Raw genomic sequence first — 13,842 nt, 5'->3', positions numbered from 1 at the left:
TACCCAGGCCCACGCTCTTTCCTCTAGGCCACACTGCTTCTCCATTTACAGTCATTAATCTTCACTTCCCACCTATGATTTACACGTAAGGAAATCTGCCATCTCGCTTTGAGATGGGGACACATATATGAACAGTACCTGGCAGGTTTGTGAAGAAAATGGACTGTAGTCCCCTACTCTGTATATGAGACTACACAAGCCCCCCAAAATGCCAGAAGTTCAGACTTCTTGTTTTCTAGAACAATCTGCTCTTCTGGATTGTGGGTATGCCCTGCGGTACAGATGGGACTGGCATTCTCTTTCCCCAGACTTCAAAAGACACTCATTTTCCTAATAAAACACAACTTAAACTGTTAAATATCGTAAACACACATTTAGACGTCAACATCCTCTAACCCCGCTAAAAAGACCCTTTGACCCATCTGCATAGATTCAATTCAACCTCTTTTCCACCACTAGTTATTAGCACAAAGAACAGATGTCATCTTCCACCACTAGTTATTAGCATAAAGAAGTCACTTAAAAGCTTAATTCATCAAGTGTCCTGCTCTCAACTGCCACAGTTAACAGAGAAATATAATCACACGTGTATGAAGTTCTCACACCCATGATCCTATCTTGAAGCTAGTCTTCTTGTGGTTATTTTTAAAACATAAGTACAGACTTCAAGCCTAGAACATATTAGTACCATATTTTTCCCTGAGATGTTAGCATATCCTTCAAAAACACCTAAGCTTCTAAGTGTCATTTGCTATAAATGAGGAAAATACATAGCATTCCAATCTCTGAATCACACAGGGATGAGTCACGGTAGTTACTATTTACATACAAGTCCTTTAATCTCCTAAAAACAATTAACATTCTGCTGTCCACATGGGGAAATGAAATCCACTAGGTGATGTGGAGGCTACATTTTTGGGAGGAGATTTAGTTCTGGCAAGCAGGGTAGTAGGGAAGCAGGCTTTTCCTACCAGGGCACCTGTGGGCCCCAAGTGTCCCACACTAAAGAGCGTTCTCTTTCAGCATTCAGGGGTTTCGTCAATATTCCTTCTATCCAACCAGAGAACGTAAGATTCTAGATCTTCTATGTCAGCTGCATTTAAGGGAAACATCTAGCCCTGATTCTGGTAAGCCTGAAGATCTCAACCCACAATCTAAACATTTGAGATACAATGTGAGGAAGCCATCCCTTTACTCTTAGCTACTGCCCATTCTGCCCTTCTAAAAATGGTCAAAAAGGTGAGTTCACCTACCTGGAATGCTGGAAAACTTTTCTTGAAAAGCAAACCTCTCCCTCTTACCAACTCTGCACAACTGGAATCCCTTGGAAAAAGCATCACCATGAGATCTATTCACTCTCCCATCTGGGCCAACAAGTCTTATTGCAAGTTTACATTTCCTAACTCTTTTTTTCCACAGATCTACGCCTGTGTTAGTAGCTGATGATGTGACACACAAAATGTAAAACTAGAGTTTCCCACCAAAATGGACTGGGTGGTGAACATGAATTCCAGTAAACACTGTCTCTTCATAGCTGCTCCAAGTTTCCTGGCCATGACACTCCAGAGCTGCTGCTGCTGCTGCCGCCGTTATATCTCATGGTCTCAAGTTGGTGCTGCTGCTAGCTCCTCAAGCTCTGCGTTAAGTCTGCCGATCACCCATTCCAGGGCATCATGACCCTGTCAGTGAAAACAACGGCATTAAACCACTTTCCAGTGGGTGAAGTTCCTAAGTTTGTGCAAATGGCAAAACTCAGTATTTCCTCCATCAGATTTCCTCCATCAGACTCCATTCTAGCTCAACTTCTGCTCAAGTATTAAGCCCGTAGGCAATCGGAAGCCCTTCCCTGCAAGAATCCGTCCTCCTCCAACTTATTCTGGATAACTTACACTATTCTTAAAGTAAAAGGGTTTAGCAATCACTTCGAGGGATTTTATCAAGTTGCATTTAGATGTTCTGGTTTTCACTCTGTCTCTAAATTTTTCATGTCCAATACTACCAGAGAGGGGATGGGAGCCTTTTCCCTCAAATGTTTCTTTCCTGTGAACCAATGAAGTCAGGGCTGATGAGACTCCAAGTAGGGTTTAGGATCCATTAGCTCTTCAAAGCCATCTACCTGCCATTCCCAAACATTATCCCACCTGTTCCCTCCTACTCCCTTTTCACCCCTACTCTCAAAATAAAAACTGGCAACTATTATTCCTGCAAGGACTTTTTAAGGCTTGACAATCCAGAACCCCCAGAATTCCAATATTGCTGAATGATAATATTAATGTAGTTGAAAATTCCTTAACTTCAGCTGTATCTACTTTCCTAAAACTCATTTATACATTGGGGTAAATAAAGAAGAAATAGCCACAACACAAAAAGTGCCTTTATCAAATGTTCTACGATGTAGGTGATGAATTCTCTTTATTTGCTAAGAAATTCCTTCGAGTATAAAGAACTTAAACTGAGCATCACTGGATCTTATAACAGCAAGATAAATTACTTTTTCTATCACTGTTTTTAATATCTTTATCCCAACACCATGGTTTTGAATCTTGGAATCCCAAGTTACCAAAATTTTCCATAAAATACAGTCCTCCCAACTTTCCTAACCACGATCCAGACTGTGGCTGATCTGATTGTCTTGTATCTATCCCAGTGCTTGGGCTCACAGCAAGTACTTAACCAGTATCATTATGACCCCCTTCTTAACTCTGATGCCTCAAGCTCAGGATCCTAGGAGATATGTTTTTAAGATGTTATAAAGGGCTACCCAGAAGAAAAAAATGAAAAACCTCAAATGGTGCAGGAAAAGGATGCAAGCAGCACTACATTGCCAGACACTTCAAGAGAACTAAGGCTAAGCATAAACCACCCTTGCCCCCAGAATAATCAATGACCACTTGCATTATTATTAGCAAAAATGTGCCTTGGGGCATTTCTTCAACAGGAGGACATTAGGAGTGCTCTACCAGGCATGGAGCTTTTAGAGCTTTATAATAAGTATAATTTGGAAATAATGAAATGTTAGATTCACTTTGGGTTGGATGTTTGCTATGTTACAGTTAAATAAAAAGAAAACCTTAGCATGAGTAAATATTTAATGGAAATACCTATTTCCACTCCATGCCTTAGTGAATCACGTCTCAAGCATAAGCTTCTCCAGCTTGCAAAAATCGGAATACTAATAAATGGATTTTTTTTCTTTAGTTTCCAACACTTTTGAACCCAAAGAAAATTTCAGATCCAAAGAAGGGTCAAAAAGCAAAAGGAAAATCGGAGTACCTATACCATCTTAATCATTTTAGGAATGGCCTGCAATGGTCTTCTGGATCAGGAGTGTTAGACAAACGCTTGAGCAAATCAAATAAAGGAAAAAGGTAAAAGGATCCAGAGAGGCCTCAACCCTGACTGCGGGGCAGGCTAAAAAATGGAAAAGTCCATTAAATGTAGTGATCCTAGACTGAAAAGGACTGAAAGGCATAAAGACAGCTACAAGATCAAATCAATACAGCTGTCTAAACAGCTGAATTGGCTATCTAGGAACAACTGTGCCCACTGAGTAAGCCTATTCTTTCTCCAACTGCCCTATCCCAATTCCAGCCATTCCCAGGACTGGCTCCAGCTCTGGCGACCGAGGGACAAACCGCAGCCAATCTATACAAGCTGCTTCCCCCAGGGCCGTGGGAGTTGTCCAAGGGACAATCACCATGTCATATGTGATAATGCTTGAGCCACTGCCTCTTCCCCCTTATTCCTTCCTGAGGACTGTCTTGGCTCAGTAGAAAGAGCACGGGCTTTGGAGTCAGAGGTCATGGGTTCAAATCCCAGCTCTGCCAATTGTCAGATGTGTGACTTTGGGCAAATCACTTCACTTCTCTGTGCCTCAGTTACCTCATCTGTAAAACGGGAATTAAGACTGTGAGTCCCCCGTGGGGCAAGCTGATCACCTTGTAACCTTCCCAGCGCTTAGAACAGTGCTTTGCACATAATAAATGCCATTACTATTATTATTATTATAAATCTGACATAACACTGGCTTGAACCTGGCACAGAATTCAGGCCCATCCCAGGGAGACTCTGCACCCAAAACTCAACCGAGTAGAAGGGGGGAAAAGATCAGAGAGGAAGCATGTTTGCCCAGGGGAAAGAGCCCAGGCTTGGGAGTTAGAGGTCATGGGCTCTAATCCCGGCTCTGCCACTTGTCGGCTGTGTGACTTTGGGCAAATCACTTAACTTCTCTGTGCTTCAGTTACCTCATCTGTAAAATGGGGATTCATTCATTCATTCAATCGTATTTGTTGAGCACTTACTGTGTGCAGAGCACTGTACTAAGCGCTTGGGAAGTACAAGTCGGCAACATATAGAGACAGTCCCTACCCAACAACGGGCTCACAGTCTAGAAGAAGATGAAGACTGTGAGCCCCATGTGGGACAACCTGATTACCTTGTATCCCCCCCAGTACTTAGAACAGTGCTTGGCACATAGTAAGTGCTTAACAAATGCCATTATTATTATAATGGAGAAAGAAGTCTGATGTTCACTTGGCTCTTGAGTCCTAATGACCCTTCTTTACTGGCTAGGCCTATTAACTCCTTTTTAAATTTTATTTTTACTTCTTAAAGATGTTAGAGCTGTTAAGGGAGTACTTATTAATTTTTCAACAGTGATAAACTGAGACACCCTATTACTAAATCTGAGAAACAATGCTAAGGTAGATCACAAAATAAAGTCTGTTCATTCAATTGCTTTTATTGAGCGCTTACTGTATGCAAAGCACTGTCTGGGTAAAAGGGAGATCATGGCAACATACTACCTTTTTTCCTCACTTTAAAGAATATGGGCATTTCTGCGAAGTAATGAAAACAGAATCTGACTGAGAACAGATTTATCAAGTGGATGCTTAAAACGGCAATTATGCATGTAAATACACTCACAGTGTCATGTGTCCAACCCGAATATCTTGTATCTACCCAGCACTTAGTAAAATATTTGGCACACAGCACTTAATACTATCATTATTATTATTGGCAGGCATATACACAAGCAAGCATGCAAATTTACTTTGTTTACTATAGCAGTAAATCTGTGAATACCGGAAAGAGGAGATGGAACTTGATGACAAGGCTGCCCCAAAGAGAAGTCCTCTAACAACCATATGCCTAAGTGGTTTGATGAAAAAAATTATAGAGGAAGCCTTGAAACCACACTCCCATCATTTGTTGACTTATAAGATTAAGTGCTCACTTGCTGAGCATAATCAAAAAAAACCTGGAAAGCTCAGGCTCAGAGAGCAAGGCTCAGAATTAATTACTACAGGTGGGAAGTTTCAGGGCAGGAAATGACAAGGTCAAGCTGGACCTATTAATTAAAATAAAGAAGGTTCTCAGGGATGCAAAACCACTATAAAGTTGTGGACTAAAAAAAACAAAACCAACCTGATACTAACTTTTTCTCATTGTTGTAAGCCCTGGGATAAAAAGCTAGGTGCACCATAAACTGGAAAATGTGGGAAAACTGGAGGCTATCAAAAGCTAGGTGCACCATAAACTGGAAAATGTGGGAAAACTGGAGGCTAACAATATTGTGGACTAAAAAAAAAAAAAACAACCTGATACTAAGCTTTTCTCATTGTTGTAAGCCCTGGGATAAAAAGCTAGGTGCACCATAAACTGGAAAATGTGGGAAAACTGGAGGCTATCAATATTAATCAGAAACTATTAATAGCATCCATTAAGCTAAATGAGTGGACTTGTTTGTAGCTCTGGTGAGAGAGAATATGAGGAATCAGTCAAGTTTCTTCTTTCCTGTAGTATTAGTTAAATGACCCAAAGGAATCTATAAATGCTTGATTCTAGAAGATCATGTCACCAACAAAAAATTTCCGCCAAACACACAAGTCTCCAGTCCTATCAAAAACTAGTATTAAAGTGCTCTTTATCACCCTGGGATCAAACAGTAATTAAAATTTAAAAGCCTTATACAAATAATTAAACATTAAAAGTAGCTTGCAAAGGCTGAATCACCTTTTGGCGTGACACTGAAACCAGATCTTTCAAACGCTTCCCCTCAGATAAAAAAAATCCCGCCCTGAAACAAGGGATGAGATGCAAAGACCAACCCAAGCCGATTATTTTACCCTGTAATGCATGGGAGATAATATGACTATCCCACAGACACGCACAACATGCGAAAGAATTTATTTTACTCCAGAACACTCCATGCATACATTCATGCTGCACGAGGTTACTGAATACTATAGTTACCGCCACTTAGAGCTCACTGCGGGCGTGGCCCCGATTAGCTTATAGCACTTTCAGAATTGTGAATTATCCACTCAATAGCAGCCCACCCCTGGAGTAACACAGAAAAAGTTTACAACAAGACAGGAAAATTCCTCAATCATTTTGCAGCCAGTGAACCTGTACCTAAGACTTTATGTAGCATGAGAAAATGATCCTACAGTTAGCTGGAGCAGTTAACAGATTAGAATACCGGCGCTTTACCTGTAGAGGATTTCAACATATTTGGGTGTCCATTAGAGTGCACTCTCTCATGCCAACTAGTCTCTCTCTCATGCCAACTAGTCTCTCTCCCATGCCAACTAGTCTAAACTTTCCCAACTGACTTTCTCCTGCAATAATGGAGCCAAGGAGGAATAAGCAGGACAACTGCGCCGCAGGCCAAATGTCCAAAGACCCAAAGAAGGACCCTCCAGCATGGCTCAGAGGACAGAGCACGGGCTTGGGAGTCAGAGGTCATGGGTTCTAATCCCGGCTCTGCCAACTGTCAGCTGTGTGACTTTGGACAAGTCACATAACTTCTCTGTGCCTCAGTTCCCTCATCTGGAAAGTGGGGATTAAGACTGTGAGCCCCATGTGGGACAGCCTGATTATCTTGTATACCCCCAGCGCTTAGAACTGTGCCAAGCACATAGTAAGCACTTAACAAATGCCATCATCATTATTAGTAGTAGCACTTGCCAATGCTTTCTTTAAAAGGAATGAGCAGCACATACACCGCCCCCTCCACACAAGCACCAACACACAAACACATTTCTGCTCTGACTTAACTGTCACGTTCTTAAAAAAAGCCCCTGAGGTGCCAGAGAAGGGACTACAAGTTCAATCAGGGACACCCCCTTGCAGAGAAGAGGAGTGACTTCCCCAATCCAAAAACAGTTACACTTCTATTTCTTCTTAAGAAATAAAAAGCAAAATACAAAAGTCTCCCTGTGAAAATTACAGCTATTCAGATGCACACTTTCTTTACTAACCCTCCATAAGAAATGTCTGAGAAAATTAAAGTTAATTTAGCTCCTCCAACTTTCAACCCTTCCCACCTCTGTGGGTTAACTTGATCACTGGAGCTTCCTAATCTCCCCAGGAAAGGGATGCTCTGAATTCAGGTGAAACGGCAAAGGGTGGCTTTTCGAATTTGCTATAATACAACTCCTGGTAAACATGGCATCTTCCCCTTCAGACACTGTTTAGCAACTGGTTCCCAGGCACATCTCCTGAAAACCATCCACTGTCAGAGTCTGAGTCACATCAGTCCTGGTTCCCCTGCAGCCAGGTACTCAAAAGACAGACCAAATCACTGTGACAATGGGACGTCAAGCTTTGGATTGTCAAATTCCATCTGCCTCTCTCGGGCCTTGGGAATCTAATCTCTATTGATAATGATTCAGAAGACGTGATTTTATATGGAACTGAATTTTCCAAAAGCAGTACTCTGCAGTTTCTAGCTTTCAGGAGCCTCATGGGTCCTATTCTGCAAAGGACACAGAACACAAGTGGTCTTACAGGGAGTCAAAACGTCCAAGTGGCCTGTCGTTGCTGCTCACTTAATGGATGACTTTAAGACTGCTCTCTGCTCCTATCTCCCAGCACCAATTTCCAACACGGCAGTTCCGAGGCACAGATGGAAAGCTAACGGAAGCTACTTTTGGAATAAAATAAAGTCATCTATACTCCAATTTCCAGAATAGGGTTTTAACCTCCATCTTTCTCAATCCTGAGTGAGACCTGACTTGCGGTTAAGGCAGAAAGATGAGAGCTGGGCTTCAAAACACAGTCAGTTGCTTGTTATGTGCAATCAGTTTGGCCTCTAAGCTCACCAGACTGTAGTCTCTCTAGATTAAACTCTCTAGAGAAGCAGCGTGGCTTAGTGGAAACGGCACGGGTTTGGGAGTCAGAGTACATGGGTTCTAATCCTGGCTCCACCACTTGTCTGCTGTGTGACCTTGGGAAAGTCACTTAACTTCTCTGTGTCTAAGTTACCTCATCTGTTAAATGGGGATTAAGACTGTAAGCTCCACATGGGGCAACTTGATTACCTTGTAACTAACCCAGTGTTTAGAACAGTGCTTGGGACATAATAAGTGTCAACAAATACCATTATTATTATTATTACAGACTGAAAGCTTGTTACAGGCAGGGACCATGTCTACTAATTCTGTTGTATTATACTTTCCCGAGCACTTAGTACAGTGCTCTGCACACAGTAAGTGCTCAATGAATACCACTGATTGATACGGCATATTTTTATTCGCATTTTGGCTAGACAGCTGTTGAGGATTTAGGGAACGTTTTCCAACAACACACATCTGTCCAAATCGATCATGATACAGTGTTGAAAGAAACAGTTATAGGTGTTCCTGTGGGATCAGACATGGCAAAAGTACTACAATGCAATGATGACTCTTATAACCCAAAGTTCTTCAAGTGAGCAACGCCCACATTAAAGAACTGACTGTACTCTCTCGCCACTTTACATTGTAAACACATCATATTTGAAACTACAGATATCATGCAGAACAAACCTATAATCAAACACATGCTCTTTCTCTTCAGAAAAGCAGGTGAATGTCTGAATCCTTCCTTAAACAGGATCTTATTTCAACATTAGATAGAAAATACACAGCAAGAGACAGTCACAGCACTAATGCCATTAAAATAAAACTATTTGAAATCAATAAAATGCTGCACTGTTTTCATAAATGAAATATGAATTCAACTTTTAACATTTCTTCTGTCTTCCTAAGTTGTTATTTTTATTCTTTAAGAAAATCAGATTTTAAAACTATAGCGTTTTCTTTTAAAGGGCTCAAAGTGCTTTTGCTCACAGTCTGGCTCCCCTCAAAACACAAAAACATTCTACTGACAGAGAGATGGTAAACACAAAACTAAAATCTAATAGAATAGAGAATGCTAAGTTGAGAATTTGCTAGGAACTGTAACTCCTTGAAGGCAGTAAAATTTCAATAACTGAAAACTCTATCAGCTTGATCTGACACTGAGAATGCAAGCAAAGGCATAACACAGCTTCAAAAACATACCTTTTTGGCATTGGATGAGATGGTATTTGCCATTAAACTTTCCAAATAGCTGCCAAGGGTAATTCCTTTCACAGTGATAACTGCCTCTTGTGTCAACACGGTCCTATGAAAGAGCAAAGCAAAAAAAAACTTATGTGACATTTTAAGATGTGTGACACCCCACCACAAGCTTCATCCTTATGACTCCAAGGGCAAAATGAATGATAGAACTTACATTTCAGGATTGTCAGGATGAGGTGTGTACACTAATCGTTCATCAACAGATATCAAATTTGTGAGTGTGATCTTTAAAGGGAACATAAGAAATAAAGAGGTTCAGTTTCCCCTCTTTTTTATAATTTTCCAAAGTTCAACAACATGCATCCATTGTTCAAGCAAGAAAACTTTATTCCTATCAAAAGACGGACTGAAAGCTTATTTATTTCCATTTTCTTTCTTCTCTCTACCCATCCTAAATCCCAACATTAAGTTTTCCCACTGTCAAAAGCTGTCAGTAGAATGCCAACAGCCATTAGACTGCCTTAAACTGTTCTTCAGTTATCCCCTTGAAAAACCAGGTGAGACGTCACTCCAACCTATTCCACCACTCATTCTACAAAAGGGAGGAAAGCACTTTCTTTTGCCTTACTCAAAGACAAGTTCAGGTCTTTTAAGGTTTTTAAGTATGCCTGAGGCAATCTGAAGTTACTGCATTGTTATATAGCCATTTTAGAAAAGAAAAGATTGCTCTGGTTAAGCCAGTAATCCTTCAAAAGTATAACATCTACAAATACAAATTTGTCCCAATACTTTGAAAATCAGAAGCTTTGCCATCAATTTTTTGGAACCCAATCCAAACAAATTCCTCTACTTCCTGCATAGCTAATGTCAGTGTACTGCTCTTATGCTCGAGCTGCTGAACACTGCTGACCAAAGTTGGAACACCAAGCCAACCTTGTTCATTTCAAGTTTATCCTTTCCTGTCTTACCTCTGCCCTCTCCTCTACCAGGCAAAACTATTTCTCCTCCCTTATTGACACCCATGCCCATCAGCCCCATCAGCTGTTCTGTACATTTAACTCCCTTCTCAGGCCCCCTGTTCCTCCCCCTCCTCCATCCCTCACCCCTAACCATCTGGCTTCCTACTTCATTAGTAAAATTAACTCCATCAGACTGAGCTCCCCAAAGTCACCCCTCCCCCTTCTCCATCCCCCCAGCTCTCAACACTCTCTGCTACTCTCCCATCCTTCCCAGCAGTATCCTCAGAGGAGCTCTCCTCCCTCCTCTCAAGTGCTACTCCGGCCACCTGTGCTTCTGACCCCATTCCCTCTCATCTCATGAAATCTCTCGCCCCTTCCCTCCTCCCCTCCTTAACTTCCATCTTCAACCGCTCACTCTCCACTGGTTCCTTCCCCTCTGCCTTCAAACATGCCCACATCTCCCCCATCCTAAAAAAACCCTCTCTTGACCCCACCTCCCCTTCTAGTTATCGCCCTATCTCCCTCCTACCCTTCCTTTCCAAACTCTGAGAATGAGTCTTCTACACCCACTGCCTCGAATTCCTCAACGCCAACTCTCTCCTTGACCCCCTCCAATCTGGCTTCCGTCCCCTACACTCCACCGAAACTGCCCTCTCAAAGGTCACCAATGACCTCCTGCTTGACAAATCCAACGGTTCCTACTCTATCCTAATCCTCCTCGACCTCTCAGCTGCCTTCGACACTGTGGACCACCCCCTTCTCCTCAACACGCTAACCAACCTTGGCTTCACAGACTCCGTCCTCTCCTGGTTCTCCTCTTATCTCTCCAGCCGTTCATTCTCAATCTCCTTTGTGGGTCCTCCTCCCCCTCCCATCCCCTTATTGTCGGGGTTCTTCAAGGGTCAGTTCTTGGTCCTCTTCTGTTCTCTGTCTACACTCACTCCCTTGGTGAACTTATTCACTCCAATGGCTTCAACTATCATCTCTACGCTGATGACACCCAAATTTACATCTCTGACCCTGCTCTCTCCCCCTCTCTCCAGGCTCGCATCTCCTCCTGCCTTCAGGACATCTCCATCTGGATGTCTTCCCGCCATCTAAAACTCAATATGTCCATGACTGAATTCCTTATCTTCCCTCCCAAACCATGCCCTCTCCCTGACTTTCTCGTCACTGTAGATGGCACTACCATCCTTCCCATCTCACAAGCCCACAACCTTGGTGTCATCCTAGACTCCGCTCTCTCGTTCACCCCTCACATCCAATCCATCACTAAAACCTGCCGATCTCACCTCCGCAACATCGCCAAGATCCGCCCTTTCCTCTCCATCCAAACCGCTACCTTGCTGGTTCAATCGTTCATCCTATCCCTACTGGATTACTACATCAGCCTCCTCTCTGATCTCCCATCCTCCTGTCTCTCCCCACTTGAGTCTATACTTCACTCTGCTGCCCGGATCATCTCTGTACAGAAATGCTCTGGGTATGTCACTCCCCTCCTCAAAAATCTCCAGTGGCTACCAATCAATCTGCGCATCAGGCTGAAACTCCTCACCCTGGGCTTCAAGGCTCTCCATCCCCTCGCCCCCTCCTACCTCACCTCCCTTCTCTCCTTCTACAGCCCACCCCGCACCCTCCGCTCCTCCGCCGCTAATCTCCTCACCGTACCTCATTCTCGCCTGTCCCGCCATCGACCCCTGGCCCACGTCATCCCCCAGGCCTGGAATGCCCTCCCTCTGCCCATCTGCCAAGCTAGCTCTCTTCCTCCCTTCAAGGCCCTACTGAGAGCTCACCTCCACCAGGAGGCCTTCGCAGACTGAGCCCCTTCCTTCCTCTCCCCCTCGTCCCCATCTCCCCCTCGTCCCCATCTCCATCCCCCCATCTTACCTCCTTCCCTTCCCCACAGCACCTGTATATATGTATATGTTTGTACATATTTATTACTCTATTTATTTATTTTACTTGTACATATCTCTTCTATTTATTTTATTTTGTTAGTATGTTTGGTTTTGTTCTCTGTCTCCCGCTTTTAGACTGTGAGCCCACTGTTGGGTAGGGACTGTCTCTATATGTTGCCAATTTGTACTTCCCAAGCGCTTAGTACAGTGCTCTGCACATAGTAAGCGCTCAATAAATACGATTGATGATGATGATGATATAGCTTTAATTCGTTTTGTTCTGACGATTTTGATTTTGACACCTGTCTACATGTTTTGCTTTGTTGTCTGTCTCCCCCTTCTCGACTCTGAGCACGTTGGGTAGGGACCATCTCTATATGTTGCCGACTTGTACTTCCCAAGCACTTAGTACAGTGCTCTGCACCCAGTAAGTGCTCAATAAAATGACTGAATGAATTAATGCTGTTGTGATGTGTTTCTTAAAAATGTAGCTGTATTGTGAATGGCTATACCAAACGGTGTTTTCCCAGAGACTTACATGTTATAATTACAATCTGTTCTGAAAACCTGATGCCTCATGATCAGCTTCAAGGCTCTCCACTAACTGTCCTTCATTCTACATATTGGCTCTCTTCACACACTACTCCCCAGCATGCTCCCTTTTTTCCTCCCAGGCTAACTTTCTAGCTATCCCTTGCTCTCAACTCTCCGATTTCTGTCCACCTCAAGGACTATGTCCAACATGATTATCTTGTATTTACTCCAGGACTTAGTATAGTGTTTGGCCCATAGTAAACACTTAAACATTATTATTTTTTCCTATCTTGGAACTCTTTCCCCACCTAATCAGTTAAGCCAGCTCTCCTTAAATTCAAAACTCTCCTAAAATCCCACCAAGAACGCCTGACAATCCTGTCATAACCACCCAACAGCCATCCCTAGTATTTACATACACTGGCAAAATCAACTGGGCGAGGGGTTGGGGGCTAGATAGATGGGATCGAGGTACCGTGAGTAGGTTGGTATTAGAGGAACCAAGTTTGCGGGCTGGGATGTAGCAGGAAATCAGGGAGGTAAGGTAGGAGAGAGCAAGAAGAGTGAGTGCTTTAAAGCCTAAGGCAAAGAGTTTCTGCTTGATGCGGAGATGGATGGGCAACACCTGGAGGTTCTTGAATCAGTATCACCATTCCCTGCTTCACACTACCTGTGGACCTCCCTCTCCTCCTAGCATACTAGTGTACTGGCATTTCTGGAGTCCCCATCTGATGTAGTGCACTATACTAGGCATTTGGGGAATACAGAACAACCAAGTGACACTTTTCTTGTCCACAGGAGCCTACACTCTAACGGGAAAGACAAACAGAAAAATATTTACAACTAGACTGGGTGAAATGAATAAACTGAGCAGATTCATGAGTGTGAGCCCATTGTTGGGTAGGGACCGTCTCTATATGTTGCCGATTTGTACTTCCCAAGCGCTTAGTCCTGTGCTCTGCACACAATAAGTGCTCAATAAACACGATTGAATGAATGAATGAATGAGTGCTAAGGAGGGTATAAAAAGTTCAAGAAGTTCATTCATTCAGTCGTATTTATTGAGAGTTTACTGTGTGCGGAGCACTGGACTAAGCGCTTGGCAAGTACAAGTTGGAAAAA

At 42.9% G+C, this 13,842-nt stretch overlaps 1 protein-coding gene across 2 annotated transcripts in view; it reads right to left on the bottom strand.

The window, feature by feature from the left end:
• PRELID3A (PRELI domain containing 3A) overlaps positions 1-13,842 on the bottom strand; it is a 28,588-nt gene continuing 14,746 nt past the window's right edge. The window contains exons 4-6 of one of the 2 annotated variants that reach the window (XM_038746943.1): positions 9,544-9,614; positions 9,330-9,432; positions 1-1,679 (exon numbers count right to left, since the gene is read on the bottom strand). In XM_038746943.1, coding sequence (XP_038602871.1) covers positions 1,605-1,679; positions 9,330-9,432; positions 9,544-9,614 — 249 coding nt within the window. In that variant the 3' untranslated portion in view covers positions 1-1,604. Of the gene's footprint in view, positions 1,680-6,282; positions 6,344-9,329; positions 9,433-9,543; positions 9,615-13,842 lie in introns of those variants that run through there. The other variant, XM_038746944.1, reaches the window with a different exon arrangement.

This window comes from Tachyglossus aculeatus, chromosome 5 (genome assembly GCF_015852505.1).
Source record: "Tachyglossus aculeatus isolate mTacAcu1 chromosome 5, mTacAcu1.pri, whole genome shotgun sequence".
Lineage (NCBI taxonomy): Eukaryota > Metazoa > Chordata > Mammalia > Monotremata > Tachyglossidae > Tachyglossus > Tachyglossus aculeatus.
Note: the sequence above shows the minus strand (reverse complement) of the source record. Positions and strands in the feature narration are given on the sequence as shown.